General features: G+C 39.5%; 1 protein-coding gene across 1 annotated transcript in view; it reads right to left on the bottom strand.

The window, feature by feature from the left end:
* Nucleotides 1-23,529, bottom strand: part of khdrbs3 (KH domain containing, RNA binding, signal transduction associated 3) — a 110,713-nt gene that overhangs the window by 6,665 nt on the left and 80,519 nt on the right. Inside the window, exon 7 of the mRNA XM_053513956.1 lies at nt 18,412-18,494. Within this exon, the coding sequence (XP_053369931.1) occupies nt 18,412-18,494 (83 nt within the window). The remainder of the gene's footprint in view (nt 1-18,411; nt 18,495-23,529) is intronic.

Below are 23,529 nucleotides of genomic sequence, written 5' to 3'. Positions count from 1 at the left end.
CATATCCGTTTTGCAGACCTTTTAATAAAATACAAAAACTAAATTATCTCTATTTATTATGATAATAATATTTCTTTTACATTGTCAGAAAGTGATATACTGTCTCCTATAGAATAGGGATTAGATAACAGCACACACACACACACACACACACACACAGGGAGGAGGAGTGACAGCGCAAACAGAACACGCCGCGCTTCTCTTCGGTGTTTATCGATCGCACCAACACCGAGCACAATGTGCATCTCAGTGTGTATCTACACTCAGCTTTACACTCACTGTACACGGTTCGAAACTTACTGCTCATTTCTGACTCTTTACTCACACCTGATCGGTGTGCATGTGTGTGTGAGAGAGAGGACAGAGCTAGAACTGACATATAGATGCAATGTACGTGCGTCTCATAATCCTCATCACTTTCCTTATGATCTATTGCTTCCTGTAGCACATTAAACACATCCCATGGGATCGCTATCGAATTTTTACTGACTTGAATGGGACATGATCTCCTTTAGGAACTCCTTAAATTGCCCAAACGTGTAGAAGTGGCTTGGTCGGGATTGTTCGGGAATGTTTGGTCGGGATTGTTCGGGAATGTTTTAATGCGGCTGAGAGTCTCATCACCGTGCCATGTTCGAAGTCTTCTGTAAATGTCAATGCTTTTATGATGTCAATGCTCCTTTTGACCTGAAGTTTTAGTGGTTAAAACTTTGCATTACTGATCAGACAATCACATGTTCAAACCCCAGCAGGACCAAGATGCCCCTGATGCATTTCTGAGCGAGGCAATTAACCCTCAACTTCTCAGATGCATAATGGAAAGTTAGTTCTCCAAATGCCGTGGACCTGACGTAAAGGTTTATGTCCACATTTCATGTTAATTATTCAAGCTGTTCTGCATGCAGTGCAAAAACCCGCAGAGACAATTATTCGGCGAGAGAAGTTTCCAATAACAAAGCGCTCTAGGGGTGCTTTCACACACCCACTGCTGCTGGATTCACACTCACAAATGCGTCTGACACCATTCATCAGTGGAGAGAGAGACAGAGAGACAGACAGAGAAAGAGAGAGAGACAGAGAGACAGAAACACAGATAGTGAGACTGTTTACATGGTGTTTCTGCCAGGAGCTCCACTAATGAGACAGCATGTTATTGGTCAAAGAGAAGAACTTAGCATTTAGACCACTGGCATGGTCTGCACACAGGGGCACACACAAAAAAAAAAAAATCACACACACACACACACACACCTCCATCATCCATTTTACACAGGAGCACAGAGCCATGTGTCAGGTGCATTTATGCCTCTGGGGAATTTAAACCATTTTCCTCAGGCCTTTATGAATGGTTCAAAGAGCCGAGGGCTTTCTCTCAGACCCATTATTCACACACACGCGCCCACACACACACACACACACACACACACACACCTTGTAGGTCTGACTGGCAAGCAGTTGGCCCTCCAAACCGTGTTAGACACCTCTAATTTGTACCGTGACATTTTGCCAATATCCTTCACTCTCTGTCCTTCATTTTCTCTCTCTCTCTCTCTCTCACCTTGTCTCTCCATCCTTTTCTTCATGTCTGTCTGTCTGTCTTTCGCTTTCTTACCGTGTCTCTTGTTTCATTGTCCAGGCCGATAGAAATCTCTTTTCAGTGTTGCTGAATCTGAATCACCACTCAAGAGGTGAAAATAAAAACACGAGAGTCCTTCAAAGTCAGCTGAAGGAGGGATGAAGTGTGTTTCTCAATCCACAAACACAATGCAGAATTTTCTTTTACCTCCAAAATTAACAGCCACCTTTTTTTTTTTTTTTAAGTTTATTATGGAGGTTCCGAATGCGCTTTCTTCATTTTGTATTGTGAAACGCATTTTCCCATAGAAAATAATGTAAATAGAGATAATCCGTTCCAGGCACCCAAAAATATTACCGATATTACCAATTTCCAACACTGTAATCATATTTTTGCATTGAGGAAAAGACATGTAAATAAAGTAAAATATAAAATAAATAAACAATAAACCCTTACTTAATCTTAATTTATGATTCCTCTTGCCACCAAACTGAAAGCGGCTCCATTCTTGTGAACCATAATGCTGTGTCTTCACTAAATCTCGCGAAAAAAGAAAAAGGAAACTTTGCTTTGCTTGTCTTTCCACTAAGGGTTAGGGTGGCTTAACCCTAAAGTTTTGACTGGTTCGGTTTGGCTGCCGGTATCCCGAAAATGCTTCATATGCCGAGGTATTCTTCTTCAAAAACTGCCATTCTTAAGGTGAAAATTCTTAAGGCTTGTGCAGAGATATATCGCTGTATTAAACATTGGCACTTCACAGTCCTCTTAGGAAACTGTAGCTGAGATTCTAGCTTACTGTCAGGAACTGGAGGCAGGAGCGAGGTGTGTAAATGTGACAGAGCAAATCTGGGGGATTGGAACTGCAGTCACCAAACCCCTTGTTAAAACAGCCCAGGGTGTGCTGGGAATTTGAGTTTGTAAATCGATTCAAGTAATTCCTAGCTATAGTACTAGCCATAAACAATTCTTACTTCATACCTTTCTTCCTTTCATCTGTCATGTTTACAATGGAATTGTAAACTCCAAACTCCTTTGTCCTAAAGATTCCCAACCCTAACATCTCACAGGTCACAGCTTCACCTCTGCTTGTTACAAAGCACTCACACTGGAGACTCCTTCCATAAATGTACAACCAACAAACATCTTAACCATTCCAGGGATTATAAATATCATCTATATGGAGCATCTGTTGTACAAGTCCACATAAATGAGCTGTTACTATGGAAACTATAGGAGCCGTGGTGGCTCAGCGGGTTACTGAGAACTCAGAACGTCAGGGGATCGAGGCCCTTACCGGCCTCTGCTGTGTCTCACCCTGACCCCAAAAGAAAAAAAAAATCACTGTGCTTTAATGTGTTTGTATATAACGTTAGAACGAACACATTAATATAATGCAGCACTACTGTCAGAGCTGCTGTTACAGAGAAATAAGCAACAAAATCTGACCAAATCAGAATCCCGACTCAGCTGCACTATCGTTAAAGGTTATTTAACGACTTTGTCAAGTTCGTTTAAGAGTCTACTTAATCTGATTAATATCTTAAAGTCTTAATTAGTATTAAAAGGGATAAACCTTTCACGTTGCTTAAATATGTTTATTACTTATATATTTTCCATGGTACCGTGATTAAAATAGGACTTAAACTAAACTAACTGCTTGATAGTGTGTATTGTATATTTTATAGGGCTGAGCCCAGTTTCAGGACATTTTCTTTATTGACTTGGATTTGTCTTAGTCCGAGGCATGAGTCTGCCTTAAGATCCTCTTAGGAAAAGAAAAGTAAAGTATTGGCCTTATAAAGGATTCAGTGGTTTTCTGTCTCAATCTTGGTTCAGTTTTGTTTCTCTTTTTGACTTTATTTCGAGTTAATGTCAAAACTCTTAGGACTCGGCACCAAGGGGGTTTTCACAATAACACCAGCTTTTTAACTGGACTGGAATTTAAATCTGGTATATAATAAACTGACAATACACTGTACAGCAAATCACAGATGCTGCACTTTTCATTTATCAAACTTTAGGCGCGATCTTATGTCGCAATTCAGCAGAAGCGTCTGAAACACCTAAACACCTCACGTTCACGTGGACATGATGCGCAGAAACCACACAAGAACAAGTTTTGAACAAGTTTCATAGGATTTTTACGTGATATTTACAATTCATACATCCAAGAGTGAAGAAGAAGAAGAAGAATATGAAGTTGAATATGAAGACAGGAGTGGAGGTTGTTTTCGCATTTTCGCCTCATCAGACGCAGGAGGTAAGGAATTGAACAGATGTGAGATTTTTGCCTCCAGTCAAAACTCAATTAGCAGAAGCTAATGACCTTTTAATGCTCATAAACACCATTAATAATACATCTGTAAGAATGTTCAGTGAGGAAAAAAAAAGTCGAAGGTATACAACAAACAGATAAACAGCAGGAACAAGAAGGATTTCAACCGTGTTCCGTCTTTTCATCCGGGACAACACGTCCAAATGGATAAATCTCTTTCTTAACACTATATAAATTCTTTTTATAGCAAAAAAACAATTAAATCATGGATTCTAATGAGTCATAAGGAATTGAACAATGCTATTGTTTCCATAGTAACAGCTCCATAGGGAATTCCATAGCGAGGGAATTGATAAATTGATAAACTGGACTGAATCCGTATCTGAAAGTTAAATGGATCCAGTCCAGATCTCTAAATAAATGTGTCTTGTAGACGAGATGATTCATGCGACCTTAAAAATGATCCAAACAATTCTGCTTCGTTCAATTCATTTCGATCCAAATCAATTACCGTGTGAGAGAAAATCAACCTGCGGCTGATACGATGCAGAATAAAAAGAGCAAAGCCTCGAAACACACTTCAGACAAATCAAATCAGAGCCTCTCGCTGTGCTGATAACAGTAATGAATAACAAAAGAAACACGATAACGTAACACAAGCACAACAAATTACTCGCACATTATTCTGTCAAAGCCTGTGAACCGGTGATCTCACAATGCTCATAAACACCATCGGCATCCCAGCCGTAAGAATCACTCACACCATTCTGCTACAGTATATGATTAACTGAATAAGAAGGTAACCTGATTACGAGAATTATAAGTTGTGTAGTTGGAATGTAAATGTCATAGCGTTGTGTAAAGTCAGTAGAAGTGTTTGCAATGATAAAATGTGATGACATCAGAGTTACTATATTCATATAAGTCTCTTAATTCATTCTGTGCCTTCATCGTCAATAAGGTTGTGCGTGCAAGAAAACAAAACTATGTATTAATACTATTCTTTGACACTTTTTGCTTGCTTAATAAAAGACCGTGCAAAAATCTTGCAAAATTTTAAAGGACCGTGCAAAAGGGATTTTGCAAATGCACTTGACAATACTGTTCTTGCAAGAACTATTACAGAAAGCCTGACCTCTGTGTCTTAAAATAACAACTTACTGTTGGTTTTGTTGTTGTTACGTAATTACCTAATCCCATATGTGTTATTAGATAGTTTTGAAATCCCCAGTATTGTTGTAGAATGTAGAAAATAAATCATCAAACAAAAACAAAGAAATTTGCAAGTGGCCCCAAACTTTTGAACTGTAGTATATATGCACACAAAATAATATGCAAAATAATAATATATGATATATAAGATATATTAAGATTATCCTAGACTTATATTAAATTTCTTTAAACACTTGCCAAGTCACCGTAACTGTTCTAGTTTCATGCTTGGATTGGATTCAGCGTCATTTCTAAATATTCTTTTTTATAAAAGTGTCTGCAAAAAAAAGGAAAAGATAAATATAAGATGTAGACTGAAATCATTCCGAGATTCCGTATTGAAACTAAAATGGTACTGAATGAAAGAATCCAGACTTATCAACAATCTACAGACTGTGAAGTGGCAGAAATAAAAAGTAACACAAATGAACGTTTAGAACAGCGAGACATCCAGAGAAGACGCAGAGAGATAGAGAACAAGAGGGAAAGAGAACAAGAGGGAAAGACTTACTTACAAGCTGGCATTTCAGCATGTCCAGAGACGTGCTGCAATGCCAGCTTGTAAGTAAGTCTCTCTCTGTCTTTCTCTCTCTCTCTCTCTCTATAACACACATCTGAAGATCCGACTCTTGTGGCCAGACATCTCCTGCAGAGGAGCAATCTGTCACAGCCCTCCTCCAGGACACGATAAAACAAACACAAGCTCCGGAGCGCTAACCCCTGTGCTAACCCCTGTGCTAACCTCCGTGCTAACCCCTGCTTGTCTAGCATCGCATTACCTGAGAGAGACGCACTTTCCATATACACACACACACTCCGCTCACCCCGCTGTGTTTGTGAAGCAGTGTCTGCGTGTACCCGAATGTCGTGAGCAAGCAGATGGTCTAGGCTTGTGCATAAGTGTGCGTGGCTCATGAACGACTCCCCGGTTGCTCGGTGTGTTAAGGTGTGTGTTCAGCCCGTTCTGTCTCGGAGAGCTAAGTTCAGTCAATATTTAAAAGCATCTAATTACATACATACACAGCCACTGTCATCATCATCTACTACTGTATATATGAATGAGGGGATGATAGATGAGAAGAAGAGAAAGAAGAAAACGAGACAGGGACACAGAGAGGGGACAGGTGTAAGGGAGAGAAATGTAGAGCGGGGGAAGGAGACAGAGAAGGGGTGAGAAGAAAGAGAAGTCATGTGCAAAGTCTTTTCAGTGTTCTCATTTGCAGCAGAGAGCTGGAGTGTAATTTAACAAGGTGAGAGAGACGAGCTAACACAGCCTCAGCAGAGACACCTCGACAGAACGAGAGCAAGAAAGCAAGGGAATTTGGACGAAAAAAAAAAAAAACTTTTAAAATACCACAGTGCGATAGAGATGGAGGGAAAACTCTGGGATAACTGGGCCACAGGACAGCCAGTGAGGGAGGAGCCTGCTAGACGAGACGGCCTGAGGAACACATCACACACAGCACAACGGGTCGCAATTGTGAGATTTTGACTTGTGTGGGAACTGAGGTGTTTTTCGAAAGAGACGGTGGAATGTCTGGACTTCATGGTCACATTTTTAACTAAGACAAATGTGTCCCTTTTCAGATCAACTCTTTCATTAAGTATCTTTTTAAAGGTGAAAGTTTTAAATGAACAGGGTGAGGTTTGTACTTACAGTAGAGTGACAGTAAGAACTCTTACAAGTAGAGTTCTTACTGTACATACTGATGGCATAGCAGGGTTGACAAGCACAACAGGTAAAATTGTGTATTTGTGCAGTCGGACATGCATCACCATCCAACACAAGTCAACTATCTTAACTGTTATCTCTTCTCTCCCCCTCTCTCTCCTTTCCTCTCTCTCTGTCGAGCTACACATGTCATTCCTGAGCTGCCAGTGATCCAGACTCCCTCTGCCCTCTGGACCTGTCTGACCCATCCTGGTGATGGTTCTCTCTACCTAGAAGATGGTTCTGGCCTCAACTGGTGTTGGCAGCTGTTTTTCTGAGGACTTGACTGTTCAATAGTTCAGGACTGGAACTTCATACAAGTCTACCTGAGTTTTTAATAACTACCTGGACTTTTATATTAATATCAATTAACATCAACTGTTATAGCTGAACTGCCTGCCACCTAACACACAGTATGAATGCAGATCAATTCCTGCTCTCTGTTTCACCCAGATGAGGATGGGTTCCCTGTTGAGTCTGGTTCCTCTCAAGGTTTCTTCCCATTACCATCTCAGGAAGTTTTTCCTTGCCACTGTCGCCCTCGGCTTGCTCACCAGGGACAAACTGACCATTTTAATTCATACACATTTAAATTCCATACAAACTTAAATAATTATTTTGATTGTGTAAAGCTGCTTTGGGACAATGCCAATTGTTAAAAGCGCTATACAAATAAAATTTAATTGAACTAACTTAGAATCAGGACAGATTTGGTGCAATCCTGAACAAATGCTTCCAAACACTGAACATGGTTCAAAAACCATCTACTGCACTACTGTAGACATCATGTTCTTTATCCAAGAAAGGTCATTGGATTATAAGGACAGCTGTTGATGGACATGAGCTTCTCATTTCCAGAATAAATCATTTTAGCCACCAGGTCATTCCTATGTATGGCTTGGTGTTTTAAGACTTGGTAAATCCTTATATTATACAGTACAGTATGTTGTCATAAGATCATTTTATTTCAGTATTTTAGTTATAGTAAAATTTATGGTCAATCCTTATATTGTTGTACAGATTGGGCTTAAAAATAAGACAAATACCATGATAATGTCTGGAGCTAGAAACAACATGGAGGTCCATCTTAAATAGGTTCAAGGGGAAAAATATCTTGGGACAACATTCACCTCCATTAGAAGGTAGATGTGAGCAAAGTAGACAAATTCTGTAGTTGAGTAAAAGTAGAGATTCCCTAGGGCAAATAGTACTCAAGTAAATGTAGAAGTAGAATGTAGTAAATGTAATCAAGTCATATTGTCTTTAATGGAGGGAATATGACCCGTCAAAAATAAGTGGCACAAACAATTCATGGAAGACCTGAAGAACTGGCGATGAACCATTACTGAGGTCAGGAATGGAAGTGTATCACAAATACCTGAAGCATCCTAGCTCCAGTGGGACACACAATAGGGTACTGGTTGAGAGGAGCACCAGTTAGAAAGGAAAAAAGCCTGTAGACTGATACTGGAACTGTGTGTGGATGGTAACTAAATGAACATTAATTATGTTTAACTATGAAAAGATATATATTCTAATTTTCTATTTTTTAAATACTCATTAAACAAAAACAAATATGAATATACTACAGTATGTATGTATTCTGCCATGACAGAACGTCCATTTACGAACATATCACCTTTGTTTCTTTGTTCCTTAGTCGGGTCCAATCCTGATCATCTCATTGTAAATCTGGTACCAAAACCCTGATTATTCCTCATTATTCCAACCCAGTAGTTTTGGGAACTGATTTGCCGGGTACGTTAGGGAGTCGGCTCTAAATAAGAACCAGGTGTGCCACATTAATGTGCTCATTCCCTCAAACCCCTGCTGCAGACTCCAACTAAACCATGCTCCCACTTGCCACACTCACCATCTCCATTTTAATTCTAAGCATTCATGGTTCAGTGTTTGACCATTTCACGTCACTTTTCAACCAGCATTTTTTCATTATTCGACTTTTGCTTCAAACATTTCTTGACACACAGTATGAACATCTGTCTTTCCATGTGTTTTTTAAATGACCAGAAAGTCTACTGTAATGTTTAAAATGAATTGAGATGTCTGAGTAGGTATCTTTAGGGGATGAAAGTTCAAGTGCATTTTTGTTTTTTTGCGAGGTGTCTTTGTGTCTTTAAATAGTTGTGTTTTAAAGGGATAACAGCATCTAAGTGGATGTTATAAAGATATAAAGGACAGAAAAGCCTAAGTGTGCACTTCAAATGGTTAGAGACGTCTAAATGTTTGGAAGATATTGTCGAGTTTGAGGACGTGCTTCACCTTGATGGAGAAGAGGGAGAGAATATAGACGAGTATGTGTGTGTGTGTGTGTGTGTGTGTGTGTTTGCACGTCTGTGTGCGAAAGAGAGATCAAAATTGAAGACGTCTGTGCGGAAATGTCTTTTCTTTGTGCTTTAATGTGACGGTCAATGCTAACAAAGTCCTTATCGTTCCCTTAGATAGCAGGTGGGTTTTAAAAGGAAGACATCCAAAAAAAGATTTTAATGTGTGTTTAAAGCAAATATGCGATTAAAGGCAAGGAAGAATTGATTAGCATCCTTATATACACATCAAGGTTAAGTGAGGAACATGTGCATTTCCATCTTTGTAAAGTTGAAGAAAAAAAAATTAAATGGCACTAATTGACATGAATCATTTCCATTGGCCTGAAAAGCCGTGTTTTGTTCCCTAACCTGTCCCATGGCATTGACGTAGATTATTCTCCAGATTGTAGTCGAGCATGGACAATTTTCTTCTTGGACAGCTTACTTTGTCTTTTAAATATTTATATAATACACATGCAGAGCTATGAGCCAATTAGTCTGGAACCACAGCTCATTTGCACATAGTCATGGGTGACGTAAAGGTATCAGGACAAACACACAAAGACAACTGTAATATTTTATACATCAGTGGGCTACAATGTTAATAAGTAAATAAAAACATATTAGAAAAAGTTTATTGCTAGAAACTCGTGAATAACTGAATGATTCGACTGCAGTCGCTCCGTGAACATTTAGAGTGTGGAACGCCTTTTAAAAATCCTTAGAAGATCCTTAAAAATCAATGAATAACTTGTCGACAACTTGCAAAATAAATGCATGTGATTGTGGGAACTGTACACACAATCATTCACCAACACCACTTGCACGTTACAGGAACTTGGCTGGGAGTTATCGCCACCTCCCAGTACAGCCATTTCCACTGGGGTCCACTGGGGCATTAAGGGTGTTCCTGGAAGGCCAGGGTTTTAAAGGTGAAGCGGAAAGGCAGTTCAATTATGGCCCTGGCGTACAGAGAAAACTTTCTATGTTGGTGATATCCAATCACTAGTGAAACACTGGGATAAGCGCATTATATAGAAGATTATATGGAGAAATAAAGGGAGTTACAATCAAAAGTCCCACTTTGACTTGAACACACCTCGTACACTCTTCGGCACTGACTGGAGTAGCAGCGATCAGCTCCGGTGACTACACTGCTGATTGCTGCCACTCTAATCAATGGTCTGGTCTCCCCACCACTCAGCTAAAGACCACTCTGGGTAGAAACAGAAGAAACCCACATCAGAATGCAGAATGCACTGGTGTAAAGCAGCATATTTAATAGCTTACAGTAACTTGAAACTTGATATTGGTATTTGTCTAAATCCGGTGTGTCAATATAAAAACCAACACAATCTTGGGACATGGTCGCTGAGATGTAACCTGTTTCACATCTGGTGCAGACAAAACTGTGTACTGGTTAAACATAGTGGGAGTCCTAGCATTAAGAAAAGTTACATGCTTCTCCAAAAGTCTTAACAAACTCAAAACTCAAAATATTATCCATCCTTCTTTTCTACCTGTCACACTGACTTGTTAAAATATTCTTGTTATTCTCTTGCGGTCCTGAAGCAGTGCAGTCATTGTAACGAGGTGACCAACGGACTCCCCGGAGAGAGGAGAAAAAGAGGGAGAGGGAAAGAGAGAGAGGGGTGAAAGAGCTGGAAAAAGAAAAAAATGGCTGAAAGTGTATGTGTCCCTGGCCTTGACATCTTTCCTGTGACAAAGGATTTTTTTATCAGCTGTCACCTCTGTGTGAAAGCTCTTTGTACTTCTCTCTCTCTGACTCCATCTGACCATGCGGAAATCTTAAGCTTCTGAATCTCTTCCTAATGTTTCTCGAACATCACACTCTCTGGTTACCAAAGTACATCTTGTTAAGTCCTCGGATCACAACGCTTTCTCTTTAATGTACAGTAGGTCATGTTCTCTTTAATTAAACCATAACTGTAGTACTATTATTGGATCAGTTGTATGGAGGTCATCGCCAGGGTGGCTTCATAAATTCCGAAAAAAAATAAAAATAAATAAAATAAAAAACATGTCAGAGAGGATAGAGGTAAACCCGTGGAAATTAAGAGCAGCCAGAGTGACAGGAATTCGGAAATAATTAGCCCTAATCTATGAAAGAGGTAAGAAATGTAAAACCTTGGGAATTGGGCTGCAGTAACATGTCAAGAAGCATAAATTGTGTGAATGCTCAAATTTGTCTTTCTTGATTTAGTGCACCAATTAAATAACTTACAATATTTAATAAAACAAGACAAGTGTGCATTATAATAAATTAGTACATGGACAATATGGTGTTTATTAGTTTTGTAATAATTGCTTTATAAAACTTAACATTAAAACCACATAACAATAATATATTCACACTGATTATCAATTATATACCAGCAAACTGGCGAAAGGATCATGGGCACCCAAGGGTCCTCCATGCCCATGGGGACGAAAGATTAACTGATCCCTAGGAAAGACAATGCAGCACAAATCACTAAAAGGTCATGATAGAGAGGCACTAGATCCCTAGATCCCTATCTGGTTGAGTGCCTTTGAGCACCCACAGCACCCAGATGATCCACTGCCAGACACCACAAGCCCTCTACAGAAATCTTATGGAGTCATGTCTCGAAGGGCCAGAGCTGCCCCGGTGGGAACCTAGACAATAACAGGACTTACATTATTGTGTGGTAATAAATTAAGTTGTATAACGTAATTTTGAATACTCCTTCTTTACCAGTAGTAAAGCAAACAAAGGAACAACGAACAATGGAAACATGTTCTGCAGTAGTGTGCATCATGTCGGTTTGACACAACCACAAAAAAATAATAATGCATTAGCCACATGGCCATCAGCGAAATGACCAGCACTTAACATTCCTCAATCTCCCACTCCTCTTCCCATTTTCTCCCACCATCTCACCAGACTGATGTCTTAAGTGCTGCGAGTCCCCGCTCCCTCCTGACTCGCTTAAACTCACCATTAAAGCACACCGACACCCATCAACACCTCCCTGACTCCACATACACATCACTGCAGAAATGCAGTCAGACAGCATGAGGGAAACGTATATCTGAGCTGTCGCTATCTGGTGAAAGAGAGACTACTTTTCAGCACTCCAAACCTATTATCAAGCTCAGGGTCCCAACTACAGGCACAACACTGTAATCTACAGGCTACTGAAAACAATCATCTGCTGCCAGGAAGATCAGCCTCCAAGCATTCCCTTATTTATTTATTTATTTACAATATATATATATATATATTTATATGCAGCATATATACACCGATAAACCTTACCACCAGCATTGGTCTTGCTGGTTAGTGCTGGTCTGGTGCTGGTTTAACTGGTGAACCAGCATAACTTCTGAAAGACCAGAATGCCTGCTGAAAAATCCAGCATGGGCCAGCATGATTTATATGTTGGGCCACCAGCATGGTTTTGATAGTTAAAATTGGTAACCATTTTAGCTCATTCTCTAAAGTGTAAAAAATTAAGTATGTATCCAGTGATGTAAACTTTAAAGCACTTTTTGTAAGTCGCTCTGGATAAGAGCGTCTGCCAAATGCCTAACTGTAAATGTAAATGTATTTTAATAGCTAGTACTAAAAATAGTGCGTAATGTAAATACATGGACTGTGTAGTGTTATCTTTAAACGCATTTACATACAAGAGACAAAAATAATCCATTTACCAAAAACACATTATTTTACATTTATTAAATATCTGCTGGGTTGTCTAAAAACATAACATGAACCTTTTATCTACCTTTATTTACCTTTTAAATCAATTTAAAAAAAGCATAGACCATCATAGCTGGTCACCAGCTTGACCAGCATTTATACCAGCATATGTTGTGTTTTGGTGCAGGTATGCTGGGCACCAGCATCAGTAAGGTGATCCCCCACACCAGCATTGGCCGGGTTACCAGCATACCAGCACCAGCGTTATAAGGCCAGCTGTTCCGGCGTCGGGACCACTTGCATTTTTTATGGTAACGGTAAAAAAAGTAAGGTCACATTTGTGACACACAAAAATACACAAATGTCAGAATGTGTCAGAACTACTTCAGGGTCCATAATAATAATAATAGGTGGGGGCCAAGCTCACTCATTTGCACTACTGTGGTGTGAAAGTAATTGTGTGAATGTTTCCCTGAGAGGTTGGTCTCATGTTTTGTTTTTGTTATACGTATTTTATCAAAACTTGTTTGCTGTTAATTGTTAAATTATCATATTGTGGCGTGGGCGGGGCGGCGGCTGACGACCAGCATGCCTTGCGGGGATGTCGGTGTGGGTGCCTGTTGTGTCTGAGGGGGGTGTGACGTGTGAAATGTGCTCCAGTTCAAGCTAGTGCTGAATTGGATGTAGGCTCCTGAGTGAAGGTGCTGCTCATGCTTTACATGCTGTGTGCTTAATAAAGTATTCCCAGCCATTGCATTGGGTAGCAAATAAGCTCACTCGTCTCTCCAGCATTCTTCCCGGCGTAAAAACGCTACAATATTGTTACAAATGTGCATATTGTATATATTGTTACATATCACACATTGTTAATACTGTTTGAGTTATTGGATGACCATCTTGCATGTATTTTGTACCATACCAAAACTTGATGAACAGCAATCAAATGTTGGTATGCTGGTATGCATGGGCTGCATATGTTTTGTTTTGGTGCTGGTATGCTGGTGACCAGCATAATTATGTTGTGATGCTGGTCACCCTGCTTATGCTAGTGCTGGTGAAAAAAAAAAAAAAAACGCATAGACCAGTAATGTGGAAATGGCGGGTGCTGCTATTAGCGCTGAAGGAAAAGAGATGGAAAGAGTAATTAATCATTACGGAGTACGCGGATTTTAAATCGGATGTGCGCATTACTGGATCTCTAGCGACAACAGACCGCAAAGGACCGCTACCTCCCGTTCGCTTCATTCGCCTGAGCAAACTTTTCTCAGAAGACCTATTGTTTTATCAAGTCATGCGACCACGGTAGTATAGAAAAATTTGTTATTGCGGTACGACGGTATTTACAATACCGTTACATCCCTATAATATACCAAATAAAATATAATAAAATAATATTAAAATGAGTTTGATGATCTGAATCATTTATGTGTGACAAATAAGAATAAAAAAAGCCAAGAGCAAGGCAAATAGTTTTATTTACAGAATTATAAATGGGAACCAAACTAAGCATTCACCCGTTCACTTCAGTATTCAAAAAATACTGATGATATATATCTTTTTATCCCCCTACAAAATCATTATTGCTTATAAATAATTTGGGTTTAGAAGACACAACTATTTAATATATAATAAACTGGTGCCTCAGTGCACATTAAAATATAACCTTCCGCTTAAATGTAAACAAAACACTGCAATAGAACACAAGGCTAAAAATTGACAATATCAGTCAAAAGTTTGGAAAACATACCTTTTTGACATTAAATAACAACCCTTAAAAACCCCAAACCCTAAAAATAAAACGCCAATTAAATTATGTAATTAAGTAAAGAGAACTTACAGCACATTATTACTTTAGGACATGAAGCTCTTTCCCTCCGAAAAAACATCAAGATTTTTATATAGGATCATGCACGTGGGTCACAAAAAACATCAAACGTGTGATGGCTCTTATAGGATAAAGAACATTCTAGAAAAAGGAGATCAAATCTTTGCAGCAGTTTTACCAGTGTGGGAAATTGCTAAATAAATATGTGTCACCTCTAGCATCTAGGAATGCTTCAGAGCTCAAGCTGAAGTAGTATACATGTTGCAAGTGTTCAGATGATACTTTTGGATGCATTAAGAATTGTTTAAAAATGAAGAAAATCACACAAATAAATAAATTAGAAGATGTGTCTAATTTTTTGATTGGAATTTAAAACCAGCCCAGAACCTGACTATCCAAATAGTACCAGCAATAACAGAACCCCTGTTAAAAATAATTAACTTTTCACTCAGCAGTGGGTATGTTTCCAAATTCTTTAAATTAGCAGTTATTAAACCACTTATTAAGAAACCTGACCTAGACCCTTGTCAGCTGTCAAATTACAGGCCAATATCAACCTCTCTTTTATCTCTAAGATTCTCGAAAAGATAGTAGCACAGCAACTATGTTTATATCTACATAGGAATGGCATAAACAAACTGTATCAGTCAGAATTTAGGCCTCATCACAGCACAAAGACAGCACTTGTTAAAGTAGTAAATGGCCTCCTATTGGCCTCTGATCAGGGTTGCGTCACTATACTTGTGTTACTCGACCTCAGTGCAGTTTTTGACATTATTAATCATAGTATTCTCTTTCACAGATTAGACAATGTAGTAGGAATTAAGGGAACAGCCCTCTCGTGGCTTATATCCTATTTGACTGATTGTTATTCAGTTTGTAGATTTAAATGGTGACCATTCAGCATGTTCTAAAAGTGGAGTTTGGTGTTCCACAGGGTTCAGTTTTAGGCCCACTGCTTTTTTCTCTTTACATGCTTCTCCTGGGCAACATTATTTGTAAGCATGGTATAAGTTTTCTTTATTATGTTGATGACACAGTTATATGTCTCAGCAAAACCAGATGAGAAAAACTAACTAACAGCTTACTAAAGTTGAGCAATGTGTGCAGGACATAAGAGACTGGATATTAATTAACTTCCTTCTGCCTAATCCTGATAAGACAAACGTTCTAGTCATAGGACCACATGCAGCTTTCTGATCACACTGTAACTTCAAGTGCAACAGTAAAAGACCTCAGTAGGATTATAGATTCCAGCCTTTTATTTGAAGCACATGTAGATAATATTACCAGGATAGCATTCTTTCAGCTCAAAAATATTGCCAAGATAAGAAATATATTGTCAGTAACAAAGCAGAAAAACTCATTCATCCTTTTACCACCTCTTGGTTGGACTATTGTAACGCTTTACTGTCTAGTTGTTTAACTAGGTGCATAACCAAGCTTCAGTTAGTTCAGAATGCAGCAGCGAGAGTTTTACTAAAACCAGAAAATACGAGCACATCACCCCTATTACCAGGCTGCTTGTCAGTACCACGTATTATGAAAACTACAGCAGGGGGCTGAGCTTTTTCTTACAACGCCCCAAAGTTATGGAATGGTCTTCCAATTAATGTTTGGGACTCAGACACAGTCTTAGTGTTTACTTAGCCAAGCATTTTTTTCAATAGATCTGCCTTGGGTAAAGGAGCAGATCTGGGGGACTCATGGCTGTGGAGTTTTATGGTGAACTGGTATGTTTATATGCTGTCTTACCCACTCTCACTGATCACTCAGGTTTGTTGACGGTGAAGTGATTATTCTAACTGCCATCTCTCCTTCCTCTTCTGCGCTCTCTTCTCCTCTCTGTCTCCCTCTCTTACTTTCCCTCTACCTGTCTCTTTGTCGAGCTATACAGTACATGTCGCTCCTAAGCTGCCAGTGATCCAGACTCCCTCTACCCCCTGGAGCTGTCTGACTCATCCTGGTGTCCTGCTTCTGGTTGGAGATCTCATCACATGGATGCCCCGTGTGGTCTGCCTGGGATGCGTATGATGACCGGGGACGGTTCCACTTTTACCTAAAGATGTCCCTGTCCTCAGCTGATGCAGACAGCTATTCTCTGAGAACTTGTGACTTCAGTCGCTCGATAGTTCAGGACTGGAGTTTCCTACAGTCTACCTGAGCCTCCTATAATGAACTGGACTCAATTTTGCCTTAAACACATCTCCTGTTATACTGAACTTCCAGTCTAACACAGTATGAATGCAGATCAATCTGTTTCACCCAAATGAAGATGGGTTCTCTGTTGAGTCTGGTTCCTTTCAGGGTTTCTTCCTATTACCATCTCAGGGAGTTTTTCCTTTCCACTGTCGCTGTTGTGCTTGGCTTGCTCATAAGGGACAGTCTTATTATTTTTGATTCATACACTTTTACGTCTCAAACAAACTTAAATAATTATTTTGATTGTGTAAAGCTGCTTTGCAACAATGTCAATTGTTAAAAGTGCTATACAAATAAAATTGAAATTAAGTGAATAAAATTCTTGATCACTTGAATTTACAGCACTTGGCAGATACCCTTATCCAAAGCAACTTACATTTACACTGAGCAGATATGACATTGTGACCACTGAATGCTGAACTAAAAAACATTGATCACCAACGATTTACTAGCTTGAAGCATAGCATTGCAGGGTGCTGAACACAGACCCTAGCAGACAAAGAGACCAAGCTGCCATCCCAGACCCCCGAAGTCCAGAGATTGCAATGTGATTGAGCCCGCATGTAATGTCAAGTCAATTTCTTGGAGACCAGACTGGGCAACCCACAGCAACTAAAAAATCTTCTGACAGATACCACTAAGATGTCTTCTGGAGTCAGGTGGCAGGGATGCCTCAGTGGAACAAAAACTTAGGTGGTTATAAAGTTATTGTTTTTAATAGTATGGACATTATTTTGACATTGACATATCTCATTATACTTGTGAGCTTTTGAGTGCCCAAATCAAGGGCTCAACAGTTGCAAACTGGCAGTGCTGAGATTTAAACCAATAACCTTCTGATCGAACTAGACCAATGTCTTAACAACATCTCTAGCTTTGATGCCCTGGTTAACATACGCACACACTGGTAAATGATCTCTAGCATCTTGCTGAAAACATTAAAGGACAAAACTTCAGAGATGGTTTTCTGGTCCTGCTTGATGCCAAAATGGACACCAAGTTATCTGGTTGGTGCCCTCTTACTTTTTTAATCCACCACCATTTTTTGGTCTTATCCACACCACATTAAGGAGCAGGTTCTTCCTGTACCAGGGCCTCGTTCTGGTCTTTCTGTCTGTCCTTGATGCACCCAACCAACACCAACAGAGTCATAAATATCTACATAAAAAGCTGTGAGTGTGGCTAAATATAAATGTGCCACGAACATGCTTGGTGATTTATGTCTCGGGCAAGTATTAAGAACTTCAGAAAAATCATAAATTTATTAAATGTACCTTAAATGCTTAGAGTCCTAATCAACCTCGCTACATCATTATATAAAAAATAAAACTCAGAAGTCTTAGCATACACAGCATAAATAAATTAAACCCACGTTCTTCAGTATGACTGAGCTCAAATTAAAACTTTAAGGATGTGACAAAGTACAGTTCCTCTACATTTGAGCTCTGCAGGAAATAAATGAGTGAACATCTCTTCAGATGCTCTACGTCTCTCAGCGGACCTGCCCTTTCTTCAAGTGCTCGCTCAAAAGGAAAAAAAACCCCATCTATTTCCAGCCCTGTCTCCACACAAACTACTCATTCACACACACACATGCTTACTTTTGTCCTTGGTTACTGTAAGTGTTGTCGTATGAGTCGTACCCTTGGTCGTCGTAGGCTGTTCCATATCCGTCATCGTATTCCTACAGAGACACACAGTAAAGAGACAAATATGAAACAAAGATTGACATTAGCAGTGCTTTATCATGAATCAGATTTTTTTTTCATATGATCTTTAATATAATATCAGCGCTAGTCCTAATTGAGCGTGCATGCTGCCTTAGAGAGAAAAGTCAAGCAGACATTTAGTTCAAAATGAGCTTTCTAGACCTTTAATGTCACAACACACACACACACACATAGGCTCTCAGTAAAGAGCTTAATCTCCTCCACTGGACCACTTTACACATTAATCCTCCATTAGCAGAGAAAAAAAGAAAGCAGGGAAGTGGAGTGGACTGGAGGACAGAAGACTCAAAAGCACCATATGACGGCTGATATCTAAACTCAATCCCACTCTTTTTCATTCTTTAATCATTCTGTATACAGTAGTGACATCAAAGCTGTATACATCGGCCAATATCCGGTCCGGACGTCATTACAGTAACCAGACCTCCACACCACAAGCCTCTGATGCTTCACCACACTGCAGGACAAATCCAATTTCTTTCCTAAATCTGATTTCTGGACTATGTCTGCAGCTCAGATTATAAGTAACTAAATCGAATTTGTGTGTTTCATTTGCTAGACATGATATGGGGTTATTGAAGCGAGAACACAGCTGTGTGTACGGAGAAGTGCTGAACAGAAAAAACTTAGATACTAACATGGTGATTATTAGCATTTAGGATTTTTTTATCATTTTAATTGTATCATTGTGGTAAATCCTCTAATGTTAAAATGAATAAATAAATAAATACAGTGATAAAATGTATTTTCCCTTTACAATATTTATTAAGCTGAAAATATTCAACAACAATTATTTGTTAAATGTTGTTTAAACAAATTTATTATTATTATTATTATTATTATTATTATTATTATTTTAATTATTTAAATATTTATTATAAATATTTAATTTACATTTTTAGCAATACAATTTATCCCATTTATTACTCATATTTGATATTGGGTATTTATTATTTAATGCACCTTTATCCTTATTTTTTATTTTACATTCACTTTTTATTTTGTCTATTATAATTTTTTTTATATACTATTCTATTTGTTATACATTATAAAGCAATTTAAGTTTTTGATTCAATAATAATAATAATAATAATAATATTTGCTATTTTTTTGTACATTTGGCAATATTTATTTCTTTGCATTTGTTTTTTTTTATATTATTATTTTTTATTACTGACAAATACACCAGTTAGCCCTGACATCAAAAATAACCTCCCTAATTTTATGTAGGTGCCATCAAAACAGGCCTGATCTGTCATGGCATAGACCAAGATGTGTGTGGTATCTGGCACCAAGCCATCAGTAGCAGATCCTCCTGCAAGGGAGGTGGACCTCCATGGATTGGACTTGTTTTTACAGCACATTATACAGATGTTTTTTATCGGTTTGAAGTCTTTGGAATATTAAGGTCTTGTACACTTTGTAATGTACCTCCAACCATTCTTGAACCATTTTAGCAGAGCATCAGGGTGCACACAACTCACCCAACCATCCACATGATATAAATGAAAATGTGAATCATCAGATCAAGCCACCTTCTTCAGCATGGGCACCCTGACCCATCTGCAGCTACTGTATGTAGCCCCATACACAGCAAACTATGGTGCACCGTGTGGTCTGACACCTTTCTATTGGAAACAGCATTAGCTTTTTCAGCAATTTTAGCTTTAGTAGCTGTTCTCTGTGATCAGACAAGACATTCCAGCCTTTGATCTCTACATGCATCAGTGAGCCTTGGTTTCTCATGACTCTGGTTCACTGGCTTTCCTTCCTTGGAGCACTTTTGTTAGGTCCAGGAATATCCCACAGCAGCTGCAGTTTTTAAGATGTGGTTTTGGCTCGTGTCAGTCATTCAGATGCTTATACCTGTCCTGCTTTTTGTCCTGCTTCCAAGAAATCATATTTGAGAACCCACTGTTCGGTTGCTTCCTGAATGTATCCCACTGTATCCCATCTTGACAGATGCCAGTGTAATGATATATTCAATGTTATTGTATACTTCATCTGTTAGTCAATATTTTATTGCTGATTGGCGTATAAAAATAAGTGTACAAACTGCTGTCCATCATGTGTGTTCAGTTTACACTTCTGACTTTACGTATGAGGTGAAACAAGATAATTTTAGCACTTCCAAACCGGTGGATGTTACAGTATGTGAAAATAATGTTAAGATGTAAGGTTTAACACACACTCAAACTTAATGAAAACGAGCTTATGAAATGTGTCACACACAAACACACACACACACATTAAGAATGTGACCTTGATGAATAAGAGCTCTTGTCACTGAATGATGTAACAGAGTTACTGTATGACGCTGAAGCCGAACTGCTGAGGAGAGAAAAAGAAAAGGGAAAGAACAATCAATCCAAGCGCTTCACATGTCCTCCTCTCGTCTCTGCTCTCCTAAAGCCGAATCAGACTTCAAAGCTAAGCCGCTCTCAGACTAAAGCAGGATAAACGGGACTAAAGACTCCGACCTCTCCATGTTCTCCTCCTTCAATCTGTCTGTCACACTTTCTCAGCCGAAAATCCATTCATTCCCAATTAACATGCGTGAAATCAACCACTCAGGATTTAACAGCAACACAATGTGAATACACAGAGGACAAAAAAATCCCCCTCTCTCACTCTCTCGCTCTCTCTCTCTCTTTTCCTTCTTTGATTACTGAAGGTGCATTAGAGTCTAATTAGAGACTCGCTTCTTGCTGTTATTTTAGTGACATTTACACTGAACATCTATCCACAGAACCTTACTGAATACAAACAAGAACCTTTTTTTTTTTTTATCAAAATCTTTAAAAAAAAAAAAACACACATAATCCACAGGCCAGATGGGGCTTTACAACGTTCTGTTATTTCACTTGAGGTTTAGTTTTTGTTTGTTTGTTTTTTTTTTTAGTTAAAGTGAACCAGGGAATGAAAGCAGGAGGACGGTGACAGCGTTAGCTGAAGAACCTAAGTGAGTAGGACAGCTCGAGATTGGGAGCACGCTCATTACATCCAGCTAATTAGCTTGGACATATGACCATATGTTCCTTAATTAAATTGTCTCTGTTTAATTTTAACTTCCGGTTCTGGGATTTAGAGTTTGGCAGAACGTTTAGGAAACAAAGTGACACTGAAATCAGTGTTCAAGATTAAGACACAACAAAGACAATGTGGCTCTTAAAATGGCTAGGAAGGAAAGTCGATTATTCGCCAACATATCTGCGACAATTCATGACATTTGCCTACAGAGAGATCCTGGCGGAAAAGGCGTGGCCTGTTTGTTACAGTTATAGTAGAGGGGGTGTGGCTTATGTTTTATAGTTACAGTGGAGGAGGTGTGGCCTGTGTGTTATAGTTACAGTAGAGGGGGTGTGGCCTGAGTGTTAGAGTTACAGTATAGGGGGTGTGGCCTGTGTGTTATAGTTACAGTAGAGGAGGTGTGGCCTGTGTGTTATAGTTACAGTAGAGGGGGTGTGGCCTGTGTGTTATAGTTACAGTAGAAGGGGTGTGGCCTGTGTGTTATAGTTACAGTAGAAGGGGTGTGGCCTGTGTGTTATAGTTACAGTAGAGGGGGTGTGGCCTGTGTGTTAGAGTTACAGTAAAGGAGGTGTGGCCTGTGTGTTATAGCAACAGTAGAGGAGGTGTGGCGCGCGTGTTAGAGTTACAGTAGAGGGGGTGTGGCCTGTGTAATATAGGAACAGTAGAGGAGGTGTGGCCTCTGTGTTAGAGTTACAGTAGAGGAGGTGTGGCCTCTGTGTTATAGTTACAGTAGAGGAGGTGTGGCCTGTGTGTTATAGTAACAGTAGAGGAGGTGTGGCCTGTGTGTTATAGTTACAGTAGAGGGGGTGTGGCCTGTGTGTTATAGTTACAGTAGAGGAGGTGTGGCCTGTGTGTTATAGTTACAGTAGAGGGGGTGTGGCCTGTGTGTTATAGTTACAGTAGAGGAGGTGTGGCCTGTGTGTTATAGTAACAGTAGAAGGGTGTGGCCTGTGTGTTATAGTTACAGTAGAGGAGGTGTGGCCTGTGTAATATAGTAACAGTAGAGGAGGTGTGGCCTGTGTGTTATAGTTACAGTAGAGGGGGTGTGGCCTGTGTGTTATAGTAACAGTAGAGGAGGTGTGGCCTGTGTGTTATAGTAACAGTAGAGGAGGTGTGGCCTGTGTGTTATAGTTACAGTAGAGGAGGTGTGGCCTGTGTGTTATAGTTACAGTAGAGGAGGTGTGGCCTGTGTGTTAGAGTTACAGTAGAGGAGGTGTGGCCTGTGTGTTATAGTAACAGTAGAGGAGGTGTGGCCTGTGTGTTATAGTTACAGTAGAGGAGGTGTGGCCTCTGTGTTAGAGTTACAGTAGAGGAGGTGTGGCCTGTGTTATACAGTACAGTGGTTACAGTAGAGGAGGTGTGGCCTGTGTTATACAGTACAGTGGTTACAGTAGAGGAGGTGTGGCCTCTGTGTTATAGTTACAGTAGAGGAGGTGTGGCCTCTGTGTTAGAGTTACAGTAGAGGAGGTGTGGCCTCTGTGTTAGAGTTACAGTAGAGGAGGTGTGGCCTGTGTGTTATAGTTACAGTAGAGGAGGTGTGGCCTGTGTGTTAGAGTTACAGTAGAGGAGGTGTGGCCTGTGTGTTATAGTTACAGTAGAGGAGGTGTGGCCTGTGTGTTAGAGTTACAGTAGAGGAGGTGTGGCCTCTGTGTTAGAGTTACAGTAGAGGAGGTATGGCCTGTGTTATACAGTACAGTGGTTACAGTAGAGGAGGTGTGGCCTGTGTCTCTCTTCTGTAGTAAAGGAGGCGTGGTCTTTATGCTTATGTCAGTTAAAAAAGTGATTATATAGAGTTGTTAAAAACTGGGAATGTTGATTTCTTTTGTTCAGTGTTTAGTCTAATTTAATAACACACAACGTAGCTCCGCCCTCACCCTTTATATTTCACAGACTCATAGACTCATTTTTTTTCTTTCAAGGAACACAGGTGTATTTCATTCATTTATCTTCTTGTCTTTC

Source organism: Clarias gariepinus, chromosome 2 (assembly GCF_024256425.1).
Source record: "Clarias gariepinus isolate MV-2021 ecotype Netherlands chromosome 2, CGAR_prim_01v2, whole genome shotgun sequence".
Lineage (NCBI taxonomy): Eukaryota > Metazoa > Chordata > Actinopteri > Siluriformes > Clariidae > Clarias > Clarias gariepinus.
The sequence above is the reverse complement of the archived record's forward strand: the minus strand, read 5'-3'. Positions and strand labels throughout refer to the sequence as shown.